General features: G+C 38.2%; 1 protein-coding gene across 1 annotated transcript in view; it reads right to left on the bottom strand.

Annotated features, from left to right (window-relative positions):
- Positions 1-16,019, bottom strand: part of ZNF407 (zinc finger protein 407) — a 466,126-nt gene that overhangs the window by 140,242 nt on the left and 309,865 nt on the right. The window contains exon 8 of the mRNA XM_054460449.2: positions 5,170-5,348. Coding sequence (XP_054316424.2) covers positions 5,170-5,348 — 179 coding nt within the window. The remainder of the gene's footprint in view (positions 1-5,169; positions 5,349-16,019) is intronic.

Genomic DNA, 16,019 nt, shown 5'->3' with positions numbered 1-16,019 from the left:
TTATGTAAGGAGAACCAATGAGAAGCTGTCAGGATTTTCTGAGATTTTTGGACCTTTTCAGAAAATGAATTATTGTACAAAATGTCATGACATGTGTCAGGGCATCCAACTAACAAAAGGGGGTGAAAGCAACTGGGTTAAAAATAGAGGGCCAAGAGGAATTTGGGAGAAGACTGTATTCTATTCTACAAGGTTCTATGTATTGAACACTAATGGTTCTAATTAATGACAAAGGAAATTTTTTTATGTAGGAAATTTGAATATATTGCTAAATAAGGGGTAATGGTTAAGACAAAAGACTATAGCTGTTTTATGTTAACTGCAATAGATTAAGCAAATGGGCTCAGAGGTAGAATGTGAAATTTCAGCTGCCTAAGGATAAAGTGATGCACTTGGAAATAATTAAGGAATCATACAGATATAATTTAAATGAATAGTTACCATGAGGAAGAAAAAGGGACTTGGGGTTTTGATAAGAGTCAAACTTTCAAATTCTTATTCTTATAAATGGGAAGAGGCAAATGTAGGGAATGCAGTTAAATAATACATGTTATAGAGAACACAAAATTGATTATCTTAGAGAAGAATACAAAAACCCCAATTTTTGAAGAGAATATGATAATTTCAAGTGTTATCACTCTGTACAGGTAATAATCTAATGTACATACTTATATGACCAAGTCTTAGCATATGTAAAAACTGATGAAAATAAATTAATTTAAATGTGATACAAAAGTATGAGGGCAGAAAAATAAAGGAAATTAAGAAAAATACCATATCATTACATAATGCTCAATTCTCCCTGAAAAGAGAACACCTTGTAATCATTACCTTTGGAAAAGACAACAACACTTACCACATTTAAGGTCTCAGAGAGAAATAAGAAATAACTAAATCAACTTCATAGCTTTGATGCACTGCTCATAGGCTCAGAAAGTGACCACACCACCCATGGGTCTTCCAGTGAGCATTCATTCATGAGCAGTAAGTGCTATTTCAATAATAAACAAGCTCCTTGAGCTGTAAAAGCATAATTATAAGTCTGTTGCTTGGAATTGATGAGAAAAAAACATCTCTTTCTTCTTAGGCACAATCAGAGAAGGCTGAGCAACCTCTCCTCAGCCCTCCCCCTCTGGCTTCCCTATCTTCACTCCCCTTTCTCTCGGGTTATGTTTAAAGCATTCTGAGCTATCCCTGCTGAAGTGAACTAGGCATGAGGTCAGACTGCAGGCCACTGGTGTTGCAAACACAGACATGTATTTAATTCTTTGTCCAAATGTAGTGAATGAGTACCAAGCTTATTTATGGATGGGCGACATGGTAGAAATATAATTGTTAAAACTGAAGAGATCAAATCAAGATAATTTTGAGATGAAATAGATTTTACTAAATAGAAGAAAAATTGTATGATGACAGAAACCTATTTTTAGTTTGATGTCAATTTTGTGAAGATTAATGTGACTGTAAAATCTCATCATATTAGACCTAGATTGGGCCTAAATGAACCTCTTCAGAAACTTGGATGTGGAGAAAGGTGTTTTTTTTTTTTAAGTATATACAGAAAAGAATACAACTCATAGAAGAGACTTTGATGAATTTCTCAAATTGAACACAACTGTGTCTCAATATTGGGATTAAGAAGCAGAATCTTACTAGACCACTGTACTTCATTCAGTGACTGGTGCCCACAAGGGAAAATAAACTCTGACTTCTAAGATCATAGAGTAGTTTTATCTGTTTTTATATTTAATATAAACACAATCATATAAAACGTACTCTTTGTTGACTGGCTTGGTTCATCCAGTGATAAGACTGTGAGATTTATTTCACATTGCTGCTTGTACTTGTAGTTCATTCATTCTCACTGACTTATTCTATTATGTGAATATACAACCTTTGTACATTCGGCTTGAGGGACATTAGGGTAGTTTGGAGTTTTGACTATGATGAATATACCAATAATTACATTAAGTACAAATACTAAAGTGAAAGACTAAATATTTAATGTAAAAGATAAAAATTGCCCCAGCAGATAAACAAAATGCAACTATAAGCTACTTATAAAGAATCTGGTATAGGTATACCAATATGAAATGCAGAATTATGGCAAGAGATATTGCTACTAAGAAATATTTCATAATTATGTGTGTGTCTGTATCTAAAACAACCCTAAGTTCTGAGTATTTAGTGATATATTTTCAAAATATGTAAAGCCAAAAATAACAGAATTTTAAAGGATAAATCCACAATTATAGTAGGAAACTTTAACATACTCCTCTTAACAGCTGACAGAACCGGCATTTTAAAAAGCACTAAGAATACGACAATCTGAACACAGTGAACAAACTAAACATTGTAACCGACATACAGGGAACAAACACCACTGGTGCCAAGTATTCTTTCCTAATGTGTCTCAAAAATTTACCGAAACTCACCATTTGCTGGGCATAAAAAAGTCTACACAAATTTTAAAGAATTCAAATAATTCAGATTATGCTCTGTAAAAACAGTAAAGTTAAGCTGGAAGTCAATTTGCATTATTAGTTCAATAGTTAAAAAAAAAACCATAACCAGAAAGTCTCAAACTACCTGGAAATGGAATATTACATTTACAAATAATAATCCATGGTTAAAAAAACATAAAGAAACCACTTTTGTCTTGTGTTTCTTATCTGACAACAACTAAAATTAGAACTCACATATAGTCTTTCATGTTCTGGAATATGAAATAGAAAATGATACAAAAATCATTTTACTGGTTGCTAAAAAGGATTGAAAAAAATACAATAAATCATCAACTTCTGCTAGAGAGGGAAAAACAAACTGAGCAACCATTTATGCTAAAGATGATCATGTCAAACAGTTTACATACAGTATAAATGATCCCATTTAGATGGCACACACATTCTGTGTGGTAGGCATCACTATCCCTATCTTCGGAGGAAAACTGAGACCCACAGAGTAAAAATGCAGTTTTCAGGGCCAGACATCAAGAGAATGATCAACTTAAGTTGGAGCCCATCTTCCCCAAAGGTCATGCCTACAGGTGCACAGCAGGGGCTAGGGATAGTTCATTCAAACTCCTAGACTCTTCGATAAGGAATCTGAAGCTCAGAGACGCCTGTCTTTACATAGACTTGAATCAGGGTCTCCACTGAACTCCAGTTTTGTGTTACTTGCGTGAATTACATCACATAACTGCAGTTATACACCAATGTAGAGATACCAAGGGTATAGCACATTTGCACACAAACCTCTTTCTGCAGAACTGTTTTCAAATAAAAAATAAAATACCCCACTTTAATATATGAATTCCCAAATATTATCTCAACTAAACTTTATATTATCTCAACCAAATCACAGTATTTACAGTCTTTTTTTTTTTTAAAGATAAGTAATGTTTTTATTTTTCTCTTATTTACTCACTGTACTTTAGGGAACAATCCGTTTTTCATGTGTAACTGGTATAATGGAAGAGAGAGACAGATATGTCAATCTTGCACCTGGAAAGGAGACAGAGCAAGGCCACCTCGAGGAGGACACTTTGCTGATGCCCACCATGGATCTGGTCCCTGTGGCCTGGCCATTGCTAGGAGCAGCTCCTTCACAGGTGGTGTTTCTGGTATCTGTAAGGTTATGGGTCCGTATTTATGAAGAACCCATAGGCACTTATGGCCAGAGATATTTCAACTCGACTTTATCTGTTTTTATGAACTAAAGCTGATAAACTATCTAGTTTCAAAACCTTTTCAGTGACAACCTCACCAAAAGGGAATGAGCAGAGACCTCTGCTTTTGTTTGTTTGCCAAATACAGCCCTGGATAGCAGAAAAATTACTAAATCACACACTCGACATTACTTAAATAAGTCAATCATACGAACATCAATTGAGAAATATGAAAGAAGAGTAATGAGCCTCTATCTACATATTGTCAAGTGTATTAAGAAAACTAGTCTAACTTAAATTACTCAAGTTCAATTTCTTATTAACATAGATATTTTGCGAACAAACATTGCTTAAGCATTTTGAAGCTGGAAACTCGCATTTCTGGTGTGATATATATCACAATCCCCACATCCCCACCACTATTAACGACCCCATCATATGGCACAGACAGGCATAAATGTTCATGCCTAGAGCAGCATAGCAGGGACTGGGGAGAGTTCATTCAAACTCCCAGACTCTTCTGGTTTCATAGCCATTATCTTTTTAAATTCTCACAATGACCCTATTAGTAGGTACTATCATGAAGATTTACATATGGGAAACCTCAGGCTTGGTGAGGTCAGCCTGCCTGAGGTCATATGGCCAATAATGAGAGGTAGGGTTTAAAAGCAGCTCTAACAGGTCCCAAAACATCTGCTTAAAGCACATCCTTGATCAACGGGCCTTATTCAAACTCTGCTGTTTGGGCTAAATCTTGGAAAGCTTCTCTAAATTTACTACTCAAATAGGTCCTTGCACCCATAATCCATCATTCTGCTGCTCTGCACAGAGTTTGGCACTCAAGGAATACTTGCTAATTAAAATGTCGGGCTGGAGGAATGGATCTGCTTTACTCTGCAGTAGCAGCCACATCGCTGACACCTTCCAGAGCGCCTGACTTGCCACCCAAGAGGCAAGAATCCTCTTAGCAGCCGCTCCCATCACCAGCTCTTCCCCAAACCTAGGGCCAGCCCCCTCCCAATTTCTGGGAAACACACGGCACCATTACCACCCACGACGCTTGACTCCATGGTCACAGGTCACATTCTTTCTAGGCATTCACTGGAAGATGATGGTGTCAAGAAACAGGACATAACATTTCAAATCACAAGCATTTTTTGGGGAAATAAATTAAAATTTTAGCCATTAGTCAAAATATGAAGATTTAACAACTACTCTCATTTCAGGTCAACTATGCTTTAAATATTTACTATTATTAACTTTACAGTCATCGAATAATTACTTTGTCAGATTTGCTTTTTTGATAAAATACAGTTGAAAAGTCCTGTTTTCATAGTTGAGTGGATAAAACTGGAATGTACTTTTTTATAGGTCTTGAAGCAGATACTATCACATACTCTACTCCATTACAATAAATCATGGTAATGTACAAATAGCATTATAACTGCTGTGATCACATGAAATCCTGTTAGAAACAAGTTTTCACAGTTTCTGTCCCTTACCAGCATGCAGGTAAGCGAGGTCCGGGTTTTCGATGTCAGGATGCTGTTCCTTCAAATGGTTCCGGAACTCCACAGGGACGTTGGTCCCGTAGTCACACTTGGGACAGTTGTACATCTTGACTCCTTCGTGTTTGCCAGTATGCAGAATGTGTTTGCGAATATTTTCAGCACAGTTTGACCTACCAAGTAAGACAGGAAAGTAAATCTAATTAAGGTCAAACCAATAACCTTATCTTACAAATAATGACATTAGATAACACTGTCTCTATGTGTTTGGTACTATTTTAAGTGCTGTACTCATATAATAATTAGCTTATATAATACAACAGCCCTATGAGGCTGGTAGTTTTTATAACCCTGGTGTAAATTTTTAAGTTGGTCTTTTAGCTTCATTTCTATGAAGAACCAGAAATACCAAATCCCAAGCACTATTATTTTAATATCAAATTATTCTGGTACCACTTGAGGGCAGTGAAGGTGTTAGCTGATCCCTGAGAACACACCTATCACCACTGAGGAGTGGTACAAAAATGAAAATGCTGTCGCCTCCACTGAATTTACAGCATCTGGGGAACAAAGACACTTTGGCTTTTAAGTTCTTTCACGCAAGGTGCTTCTAAGTGGGCTCTAAAATAATTTGAAGATGGAATTGTAGCTAGAAACGGCTCCCAGGCTTAACTCCAATATTTGGGCAACATGTGAATCTCGTGGAGTTTTCTGTGATGGTACAGGCTCTTAAGAGTGATGACATGGAAAATGCAATGGAGGGCCCATACATTCCATGCCACGGTGCCACTGAAATCAGGGGTGGGCTCCTCTCCCAGTGTTTTCCGGCAGAATTAGAAATGCAAGGCCTGAAATAATCAGCAAGCTGGGAATGGGGTGCTGGTTTTTGAGGCAAACTGTTCTGCTTGCTCCTTCATCCCTGTCAGATCCTTTGCAACAGAGACTGCATGTCTAGACCCTTTCTGAATACACACGTGGAGCTGTTTTCCTTTTGTCTTTGTCATTTTTAGAACAGTAATAAAAAGAGCCCTATACAATTTCAAGTAGGTGTTGAGGGGTTATCTAGAAAGAAACAAACAAACCATGCTGGCCTCAGACTTACTACAGACCAAAATTAAATGCCAGAAGAAAATAGAGCAATATGTTTATCACCATTTCCCAAAGGTATTGCTGAATAACAAAATCCTGCAAGATGTTCTTAGAAGAAAGATTCCCATGATCAAATAAGATCAGGAAACAGTAGTCAGCCAACACATCTCACAGTGCACTTCAGAATGTTAAAGGCTCTAAGAAGAACTTTATGTAGGTCTACACTGCCTGAACGCTTCTAATTAGAATTGCTTTTGAGTATAATATTTAATTATACCATGTTTATTTTTTAGGGAATATACCTTGGGAAATATTGGTCAAGGAAGTGAAAGTAACTGTTATCTCTCACACACAAAGGCAGTCAATGACACTAGAAATTCAAAGACTCAGTAAATACAGTATCTATCCACTCCTGACAAGAGGAGTATAGGAAGTATCATCCAAGCGAGGCAGAATTAATGTAAATGGCACTAGGAATGGTATTCCCCAGACAGAGGGTACAGGGATGTCCTTTCCTGCAGACTCTGGACAAAGCTGAAACGCAAACGTGTTCCTCATGAGTGGGGGTCTCATATTCTGGGAGAGGTCTTGTACCTGCATCCAGACAGTCCTTTGGAAAAGTTCCTGCTACTTCCCTCCCATCTCCAGGCAGGGCTTGTCATCAAATGCACATGCACAACTAAATCTGCTCAGTATAATTAAACTGAACAAATCAAATCCCTCTATGCCTAGGAAAAAGACTAGAAAGAAATACATCAAAATATTAATGCAGCTATACTGCAATGCCCACTTACTCTTATTTTTCAAATATAAAGTTTTATAGGTTAAATATATATATTTTAAAAATTAAAATAACAATAACACCTTTTTAAAAAATAAAAAAGAACTAGAATAACAGATATTTTCCCAGCTATTTTCAACTTGTTTTGGGCAAAGGCTCTGTCAATCTGGGTGTTAAATTTCCCTGAGATCTTAGACTAAATACATGCAAGACAGTGAATGTATGCACACAAGTTTCTTTCTCTCATGAGTCACTACCGAATTGTCAAACTTGCTTTATATATAAATTCCCTACTGTGAACTAACAACCACTGTAAGAGGAAAAAAAAGAGTAAGCACCTAATGTATGCCAGGTACCTCCACTGACTTGGCGACTTCGAAGGCAAGCATGACCCTCTGAGGTCAAGACTGCTACACAATTCACAGAGAAGAAGGTAAATATCACAATGATGAGCTGGCTACACAGGCTGCATCGCTGGTGAGTGGTTAAGGCAGAATCCTAACCTAGGTTTTCTGTTTTCAAGGCCAGAATGTTGGATGTTTTCAAGTACATCACAGCCAGCTTTCCCTTTAAAATTTACATATCAGAGACACTAGCACATTCTAAGCAAAGGATAGGACTGTAGAGTCTCTTAAATGTATAATTAACCTTAGAGTAACAGCTCTGGATCATGTCAGAAATAACACAGGAAAACATCTGAAGGTGACTGACACAAATGTCCACTTTTATGACCGTTAAAAGGAAAAGGAACAATTTTTTTTTTTGAGTTCTTCAAGCTGGGTAAACTGTTCCAAATTACCCCCTTAATTCTGCAGATCTCCAACATGTTTTCTACAGCATTACAGACACCTCCTAAATTCACCATTGTTTACTGACACTGGGAGAGAAAACAAAAAGCTACTACTGTACTTAATTAGTACTGTTTATCAGGAATGTAGATTCTTTGGTACCGCCAATATTATTTCCTTATGTAAAATGCTAGGCATGAAACATCATCAAAGACAATCACCAATCATTTAAAATTGCCAAAATAAATACATTTCAATGTATGATGCATATTTAAATAGAGAACAATATAAGCAATGAATCCTAACATTCAGGGAAGGAAGGAAGAAATAACTTTGAAAACAGATTATTTTGTTTTCAAGAAGGCTGTATCTAGGACAAAAATAAGCCAGTATCTCTCAGTAACTAAACAGCATGTAGGATCTAACAACCGGGCACTATTACTGAAACAGGTAAGACGTATATGGGGACAAAGGGAGGAGAGAGAATTTAAAAAGGTAGGAAGCTTCTTTTATTTGAAAATATGAAATAAATCAAGAAAGACGTGGTGTGGAACTTGAGATTTTAAAAGGCGTTAAGGACAATTCCACACATATATTCTTATACAGATATGTGCATATGTTTGTATACAGGATGTATATATACACACCGTGTTTTTATGTTCTATTATATAATACATATGTGTATGTATATTTGTAATTTTATGTTTTAAACATATACATACCAGAAGCATAAACATATGCAGACAAGAAGGAACTGGGAAGCGTTTGGGGAAATGAGAGTGAGTGTTAATGTGTACGGAGTCTCTTTGGGTAATACAAATCTAAGACTGCTTGTAGCAATGGTTTCACAATTCTGGTAATACATTAAAAACCCAGAAAGGTTGCAATTTCAATGGGTCACTTGTCAAATATATGATCTATCTCTTCACTAAAACAAAAACAAACAGAAAAGAACTCTCGTGCTGTTGTCACCCTTCTTCCTGCCATTGGAACCTTAGAGGCCACATATGCAGGTGGTAAAGTTACCAAGAAGAAGAGGTTCTCAGCCTCCATGGGCCCTTACCTCAGTGAGCAATAAATTTTTAAGTCATTCAAATTTCAGAGTTTTGCCTGATGTGCAGCTACTGCTAATTATCACATGCTGCTAATCTCCTTCCTCAAACCAATGCTGCACACGATCTCACCAGACCGGCACACACATGCATGCACACACACACACACACTCCCAATTCGAATCAATGCTGCACACAATCTCACCAGACCGGCACACACATGCATGCACACACACACACACTCCCGATTCGAACCAATGCTGCACAGAACCTCACCATACTGGCACACACATGCGTGCACACACACACATTCTCCCGATTCGAACCAATGCTGCATAGAACCTCATCAGACCGGCACACACATGCATGCACACACACACACACACACTCCCGATTCGAACCAATGCTGCACAGAACCTCACCATACCGGCACACACATGCATGCACACACACACACACACACACACTCCCGATTCGAACCAATGCTGCATAGAACCTCACCAGACCGGCACACACATGCACGCACACACACACACACTCCCGATTCGAACCAATGCTGCATACAACCTCACCAGACCGGCACACACATGCACGCACACACACACATACACTCCCGATTCGAACCAATGCTGCATACAACCTCACCATACCGGCACACACATGTACACACACACACACATACACTCCCGATTCGAACCAATGCTGCATACAACCTCACCAGACCGGCACACACATGTACACACACACACACATACACTCCCGATTCGAACCAATGCTGCATACAACCTCACCATACCGGCACACACATGTACACACACACACACATACACTCCCGATTCGAACCAATGCTGCATACAACCTCACCAGACCGGCACACACATGCACGCACACACACACACACTCCCGATTCGAACCAATGCTGCATACAACCTCACCATACCAGCACACACATGTACACACACACACACATACACTCCCGATTCGAACCAATGCTGCATACCTCACCATACCGACACACACATGCACACACACACACACACACACACACACACACACACACACACACACTCCCGATTCGAACCAATGCTGCATACCACCTCACCAGACCGGCACACACATGCACACACACACACACACATACACTCCCGATTCGAACCAATGCTGCATACAACCTCACCAGACCGGCACACACATGCATGCACACACACACACACCTGATTCGAACCAATGCTGCATACAACCTCATCATACCGGCACACACATGCATGTGCGCGCGCACACACACACACACACACACACTCCCGATTCGAACCCTCTTTACTAATCACCGCACAGCAGATACCTTGGGTGAAGAAGACGTAAACTAAGGATACCAGGCCCATTCCTGAGCTGGTGTGACTCCTCCTGGCCTCGCACTGCTCCTCTGGAAATATCCCTAGACCTTATTTTATCTCTGAATTTCCCTCTTCTGCCACCTGGGACCTCCTATTACAAGCCAAGAAGCTTATTTCTGTCACCATCTATATGCATCTTGGTGTTTCCCTATGGGAGAGTTAAGAAATTTTTCTTTTAAGAAAATTTATGAGAAGTCAAATTTCTCAGAAAAATGCAAAGGGTTACATGTATACTTTAACATGAAGAATGCTAGGAAGAACTCATGTCACAGTTTTTCCATCTGAAATGAACTAGGAAGAAAGAGATACTGGTGCACATTTCTGAATGAAGGAGAAAGTGAAACAGGCAATGACTGAGCAGTTTCCCTGGGGATTCACTAAGAACTGTGACCTTCAATCCAGTTTCCTAACCAACACTAGGATCAGTTCTATCCCCACTCTCTTCCTCTTATTCCTGGCAGCAGACGCCCATGGTGCAGAGGAAACACCCCTAGGTGTCAAGTCAGGCAGCCGGGTCCATTCCCCACATGAGAATTTCAGCACCTGCAGAATGGCTCTGTGAGCTCAGGAAAGTACCTCAACTCTGAGATCTCTTTTCCTTAACTAAAAAATGAGGTTAGTACAGCAAACTACCAAAGGACTGAATGTAATCTATGCATTATCTTTTTCTTTAGAGAAGGTAAGTGCACATAAACACAAAATCTTCACCTGGGAAGTCAGAGAGTTGGAAAAAGCTATTCCTGGGCTCCAGTTGTGGCTCCCAGTTCTAAAGGTAGGCAGGAAATGACGGAAGGGAAAGGTAAGCAACACACACTGCATGGCTCCGGCACACAGCGCAAAGTCAGCGTCAACACAGAGAAAAGCTACCGAATCCGCAGCTCTCAGCAAAATACTAAGCTCTGCCCTGTCCTTTCTCAACTCTGCTCTACTGCTACAGCTCCACGTGACAGAACGTGCCACCAGGCTTTCCGCTGAGGAAGAACCTCTCCTGGCCCTCACAAGCGAAAGATGTTCCTCACGATGAGCAGGGAGCCTGCTGGAAGGGAAGTGAGATTCCCCAGCACCAAGCTTCACACTCCTCACCGGGATTCCTGCAGGGCTCGGCAGAATAGAAACAGCACGCATCGCTTTCACGGAAAAGGCATTCTGAGAGTGCATTTCAAATTAAATTTTGGAATATAACATGTTGAAAATCTTGAGCAGCTTTGATGTATAGAATTTAAAGCACGGGGTGACTGATTAGCAAAAGGGCCCAAGATGGGACCCGTGCATTTTAGGGCTTCTTAAAAAACACATAATAAAGGAAATTTCTTGTTCTGTTCAAAGGCGATGTATGTTAAAATAATAAACAGAACACCACAAGCACTTCTAGAACTCCACAAAATCATTAGTCAGTACTACACACTCACTTATGACCTATGGACACAAAAAGCCTGATTATGTTATCGAACCTAAGGAGAAAGGAGCTTTAAAAAATTTGATGTTTATTTTGGTTATTAAAATTATACCACCAAAGTTGTTAAACAACAGAGCATCCAATAATGGATGTGACAGAAGTCTCCCTCCAGCACTGTCCCCACTGTCCACTGTGTCCCAGATGACCAGCTAGGTACAATCCCTAACTTCTTCTCAATCTTTCGGGAGAAGTAAACACTACTTTTTCAAGCTACAGATATGTCTTATATTCTTTTCTCACCACTCCCCTTGGCTAAATGCAGGGGCACCATACACATTGGCATCTCGCTTTTCCATGGAACAACACAGCATGGGGCCTCACCGTATCGAACACCGAAGGGCACGCTTATCTTCCCTACATGTCTCTACTCCCACCCTTACCTTCTTTTCTCCTTTTTAACAGCTTCATAGTATTTCAGTGTGGACACAGCCTATTCTATCTAACTGATTCTCCACTGATGGGCATTTAGGATGTTTCCAATCATTTGCTAGTATAAACAAGGTTCCAGTGAATAATCTTATAGAATGTTTTCCATTTCTCCAGGTGCCATGACAATCGCAGGATGACAACTGCAACTGCTTCAAGTGTCAACGGGCGTGAATTCTGATAAATTCTGCCATACTGCCCTTCAGAGGAATGCAGCAATTTACAGTTCCACTAACAATGTTTGACAGCCTGTTTCTGTACATGCTTGTCAAGGTAGGGGGCTACCAAATTTTTCAATTTTTGCCAATATGGTGGGTAAACAATGGTATCTCATTGGAGTTTTAATTTTTAAGTTGTAACCTGCATTTCTCTTGTAAACAAAGAGGTTATCTTTTCAAATACTGAAAAGCAATGTATATTTTCTTTTTTATGTACTGTTCATTCATATTTTTGCTCTTTTTTTCTAAATGATTGTTGGTCATTCTCTTATAAATTAAGGAGACTGGCTCTTTGGGACAGAAGTTGCAGACTTTTTTTCTTCAGTTTCATTTTTTTTCTTTTGACTTTGCTTATGGTGGGTTGTGAAAGCAAATGTTGATAATTTTGCTCTTTTGTTCTATGGCTTCCTTATTTGGAAGCTATAAAACAACTGTTCCAAATTTGGTTCTAGTACTTGTAGAGTTGCGTTATATCACATTAAACACTAGATTTGATTCAAAATCAACCTACAGTGAGTTAAATGTGGATCCAAACTGATACTCAGCTCTTTCAATAACATTTGTTAAAGTCAGATTTTCCCCACTGACTTGAAATGCCACCTTTGTCAGTATTTTAATTATGTAAGGTGAATTCTGGACTTTCTATTCTATTATACTTATCTGTGTATTCACCTGCCACTCCATCACAATGAACCAGGTAGCAAGACATTTCTGCCTGGTAGACCTCATCATTCTGCATGGCTCTTTTCCTCCCAGATCACAGCTGCCCACCCAGCACCAACACAGAATCACTCACGGGACAGTGGTTGTCAGCTGGTATGGCAAAAATCTAGAGTTAACTACAGTACTAGAGAGAACCGGGCCAATAATAAATTAATATCACTATGACATACCCAGGTAATTTCTATGTATTTATTAATATGTGTTAATAATATTATCTAACTGATAAACCAAACAGCAGAGAGCTTGGCACAGATGTTATAGGATAAGTACCCAGGAGAGTGCCCAGCACACAGAGATTCTAAACAAATATTAATTCCCATTTTCCCCAGGAAAATCCATGCATCGGCCCCACTACCCCAATTTCTTTTTTTGTAAAAGTAGTGGCTGTCTTGAAATACCGGCAACAATCAGGTCTGTTATGATGTCAGGCCTGGGAAAGAGACTCTAGACAACAGAAAGCTCCTACACCCACCGCCCGAAGAGCGTTCTCATTCCCGCAACCCACTTTCCATTTTGCTTATCTCCCCACTTCACTACTCTATGTTTTCCATGCTGCTCCAAAAAGAAAGAATTCCTATTTCCTAGGTGATTTTGGGGGAACCACTTGACAGCATGGAGTGATTGCTCACTATTTTAGAATGCGTATTTTTGTGTGTGCCATGGATGGCTTCAGAAATGACTTAGTAAATCTTACAAAGATTCATTGAAAATAATAGTAGTAGTTTAGCTGAAGGGGGGGGCTAAAAGAACAGAAAATTGAATTGAGTGCGGTGGCCCAATTGTTTCTTTTATGGATGTGTGCACTCAAACTCCCTTATGTAATATATAAAAAACACTTCTTTTAAAAAAACAACACAAAACAGTTGAATTATGACACATGTATAAATATCAATAAAAAATAAGGGAGAGTTTGCTAAACAGAGACTTACATCACATATCTGTATGGGTTGGCTTAATGTTAAATATATCAATTGCTGCTAAAGGAATCTATAAAGTTAACACAACTACAATTCTAACAAGATTTTTTTGAGAACTCTTTGAGAGTGATGGTTAAATGGCTCTATGATTATTACAGTAAGAGTTGTTAACAATCATCTATAGGGAGGGAACGGGCTATATCACAGAATGTGATGCAGCAGTAACTTTTTACATGTACTTATCTTTATAAATGCATGCATATAGAAACATACATATAACGTGACATATTGGCAGAGAAAGATGTCTGCCGCAAATTGAGAAAGGCTACATGTAAAACAATATGTACTAAAAGCAATTAGAGGTGTGTGTACATATACACATTCATAATATACACCACAGAAAGTCAATTATATATAGATGTGTGTGTAAAGTAATTATACATACATATAACGCACACATATTACAGTTCTGCACAGGAGTATGGACAGCACCAGGTCTATGAGGATCACACTAGTTAACAGTGACTCTGCCCAGGGGGACTGGAGTTGGGAAAGGGATACAGGGAGGGAGTCTGAACACCTGCAGTGTTGTGGCTGTGTCACAGGAAAGCTCACCCATCCATTAATTTTAATTTAAAGGTGGGGGAAAAAAGACTAAACAGCCAAAGACAAGAAAAACAAATGCAAGTGAAGCACTGCATTTTTGAAAATTATTATACTTAATGAAACTCTAATCATTAAAGTGGGAAATTGAGGGTGATATTTAGAATGAAAGTGGCAATTAATTTCATGGGTTAAAATATGGTTTAGGTAATGCAAGGCACTACATAGTGGGTTAAATTCTTCCATGATAAATTAAAGAGGCTTCACAATAAATTCTGGATAGATTACACATAACTGCTTTAAAAAGAATTATGAAACTAAAAAAAAGACTTAAGTGAATGTGAAGTCATATATACTTAAATAGAGTATGAACCTAAAAATATGACTTTCAATATAAAATTAACCTTAATTTTTCTAAAAGGGTCAAAAAATGAGGGTGCAGTGGGGAGCTGGAGGGAGAGTCCACCTGAATCTATAAAGTATAAGCAAGCAACCACATACATAGTATATATGTTTTGTTGATTTGAATATATACATATTTAAGTTAACCTATTATTTTAAAATAATGTATTACTTTGGAACTACTGCCTTTACAACTCATGTTTATAAACTATTCAAACTCTTCATATGCGTGTCTATCACTATAGTCATTTCTGTGATCTCCTAACAGTTTTCTAGAGCACAATATTGTCAGTCCCTCCTTCAGTTTGAGATACAGCATATTTTGACTCCAAAAATGATGTTGTCACTGGAGATTCTGTCTCCAGCTACATTTGCCCAATCACGTAACACTACAGCAGTTGTTTCCATTTGTCCTCCAAGAGTATGTCACGAACTCCACATTATAACCAATCACTCTACTGCTTTTTACTGCAATTTTTCTAGTTTATTTACAACAAGAGAAATATATAAATTCCTCTTCTGGAAATACGTTTTTAGAAAGGAAAACTCTGCCTTTTATTCAAATATACACTGCTAAGTATAATAAAAGCTGAAATCATAAAGTCAAATATAAACTTGACTACACGAATACTATAAAATACTGCAAGTCAAAAGATCATAAATACAACAAAAATGAACAGAAAATACATGAAATTTGTATAAAGGTTTATAAGACCCTTCTCCAAAAAATATTATTTCTGAAGATGCTAAAAGATGTTAAGAAAAACCGTAAGTACAAACGTGAGGAGATCCGTGTTCAGGAAAGTAGGGGCAATACAGCAGACTGTATTTTCCTCTTAGAAACTCACAATGTGTACTTAAGCAGAAAAAGAAAATTACAAAAAAAACCCACAATCTAAATTGAAATAAAAATTTTGAAAGTTCTATTTAAAGAAATATGCTTAGTTTTGCTTAACATTTTGCTTCTCAAATTTTTTGACTACAGAACATTTTCT

This window comes from Pongo pygmaeus, chromosome 17 (assembly GCF_028885625.2).
Source record: "Pongo pygmaeus isolate AG05252 chromosome 17, NHGRI_mPonPyg2-v2.0_pri, whole genome shotgun sequence".
In the NCBI taxonomy this organism is placed as follows: domain Eukaryota; kingdom Metazoa; phylum Chordata; class Mammalia; order Primates; family Hominidae; genus Pongo; species Pongo pygmaeus.
The sequence above is the reverse complement of the archived record's forward strand: the minus strand, read 5'-3'. Positions and strand labels throughout refer to the sequence as shown.